The sequence below is a fragment of the Papilio polytes genome, unplaced genomic scaffold (genome assembly GCF_000836215.1).
Source record: "Papilio polytes unplaced genomic scaffold, Ppol_1.0 DF823923.1, whole genome shotgun sequence".
NCBI lineage: Eukaryota > Metazoa > Arthropoda > Insecta > Lepidoptera > Papilionidae > Papilio > Papilio polytes.
Window position 1 is genome coordinate 3,532,809 of NW_013525281.1, and position 2,338 is coordinate 3,535,146.

At 37.5% G+C, this 2,338-nt stretch overlaps 1 protein-coding gene across 1 annotated transcript in view; it reads left to right on the top strand.

The window, feature by feature from the left end:
• The first annotated feature begins 228 nt into the window (after nucleotides 1-228).
• LOC106102102 overlaps nucleotides 229-2,338 on the top strand; it is a 7,411-nt gene continuing 5,301 nt past the window's right edge. Inside the window, exons 1-4 of the mRNA XM_013281511.1 lie at nucleotides 229-235; nucleotides 596-706; nucleotides 1,335-1,468; nucleotides 2,012-2,180. Coding sequence (XP_013136965.1) covers nucleotides 229-235; nucleotides 596-706; nucleotides 1,335-1,468; nucleotides 2,012-2,180 — 421 coding nt within the window. The remainder of the gene's footprint in view (nucleotides 236-595; nucleotides 707-1,334; nucleotides 1,469-2,011; nucleotides 2,181-2,338) is intronic.

The following is a 2,338-nucleotide window of genomic DNA, read 5'->3' on the forward strand; positions in this document are numbered from 1 at the left end:
GTTACCCCACAAATCTATCTTAACATTCATACCAGGTAACACTTTTTAATGGATTAAATACGAAAAGTACTACTCGCTGATTGGGACAGAACTTTTTTAACATCAAAGAACAAATGTAACAAGGAAAATAGTGCACCACATTCATTTAACTAAATTCCAGAATTTACCACACTGGTAAAAGCTCTTTTATCATAATGTACTGTGGAGATCAAATTTATTAATACCCAAATGCACCGTATCACTGCGGTGGTATTACAGTAATTTTAATACCCAAAACCACATAACCATATCCGTCATAACTTTTTCAAAAACACCGATGTCAAATTCTACCCGAATTATCCTTATATCTTTGAAATACCAGCAAATTAGGTACAGTACCGAATGCCCCACTTATTGGTTCTTTTGTACCACATTAACAACGTACCAGATTTTCAAAATAAGCTTGTAATACAAATAATGCGGTATTAGACTTAATACCTTTACAAATGACGTTCAATAAAATTAACAAACACGGCCACTGCGAAGGATAAACGACGGTATTAATATCAAATGTTTGTATTTCTTATTGTAACGTCCATAAATCTGTTGATTACAGAATGCTCTTTGGCAACTTTCGGTACCGGCGTCGGTGTACAACGCATACCATTTGTATATTTACCTTTGAAGGGTCAAATTATACATCCGTCGAGGGAAATCACGTTTCACAGTAAGTATGGTGATAGTTGCTCCAATTTATTTAAGCTATTAACATGGAATATAAAATCATACTAATATTATAAATGCGACAGTTTAGATGGATGTGTGTTAGACTTTGTAGCCTAAACAGCTAAACGGATATCGATGAAATTTAGCACAGATGAATAGAATAGTCTGGTCACACGGGCTATACTTAGGTGTATTATTTACTAGCTGTTCCCATGCGATTTCATCCGCATGGAATTATGAAAATTTTATTTTATCGTTTACATCTGTCAAATTATCAATTACAAATGTCAAAATGATATGACATGATGACAACCTTGCTTCACAGATGTTGGCAGCAACTTGTGGTCTCTTTCCCACATTAGGGTTTTTATCCAAAATATTTAACCCCTAAGTATAATAGCGTTAAAATATATAGCCTAAAGCGTGACGCAAGTGTAGGGCTTTTTATTAAAAAAAGAGTTATTCAAAAATATCCTGTTATTGCTGACATCTTAGGCAACAAAGAAGTGTGTGTATACGCTTTCTTATAATAATATAGAAATATAGATTTGCTATGATATTGGCATGAATTGGACAATTTGTACTGCACATATCCTTTGTTGTTAAAAGTTTCTTGTTACTAATTTCAGATGTGAAAACGCCGATATGTGCGGTGTCCGGTGCACAATTTCTAACTCGCAAAGGCTTTGTGGATCTACGGAACTCGCTCGACGCGGACGTACCTTTCAGTCTATTCCGTGATGAAGGTCGTACGTTCTTGCAGGTTTGTTGATATGTTAGAAGTTATTCCACACGTAGGTACTTCTTGCCATAGTGAATTTTACTGTCTCTGTTTTTTTAAAAGAAAACAGACGTGAAGTGCGAGTAATTCCGCGTTTCATTTTATAAGTGTGCGTGCAGGGGTCTAATTTCAGTCCCTTTCCTATTCCACCGTTATAAAGAAAAGAAGGAAATAGGACATAGATTTGACGGAGGAAGAGGAAATGGGCATCATGGGCATATGAAATAGCTTCATCATTTTGGCGAATTCATTTGACCGCTTGCTCGTTTTCCACCTTACATATACCAATATTATAAAGAGGAATGATTTGTATATTTGTATGTATTGAAATAATTCAAAAAATACTGGGCCGATTTAGTCTTTCACCATTGAAAATCTACATTATAACTGAGTAACACTGAAAATATTTACGTAGATGTAGTCGCGAATACTATAAAAAAGTACTGTACTTTCTTTTACTATAAAGGCTAATAAAAAAAATAGAATAGGGCATATACAGTACTCCAATAGAGTATTTATCATCAGTGGAGTGGTGAAGACGAGTTGCGTACGCGTATGTCCGGCCGCGTGCTGGTGGTGCGCCTGCTGTGCCGCGACGTGTCCTCCGCGCCCGCCGCGCCGCTAGACCTGCGCGGGGTCTTTACACCCTGCGTCGCTTTCAGAGTACAAGGCACTCCCACCAGATCACCTAACAGTATGTTAAATGTTTCAATCTATACCCATTGCTTGCAAATCCTATAGCTCTAACAGTGGTAGAGCCCGCTTTAACATCTTCTAGCTCGCCCGGTGCAATACAGACCACACAGAAGACAGGCGTCAAGTGGAAGCAATTCTGCCTACAGTCTGATGAGT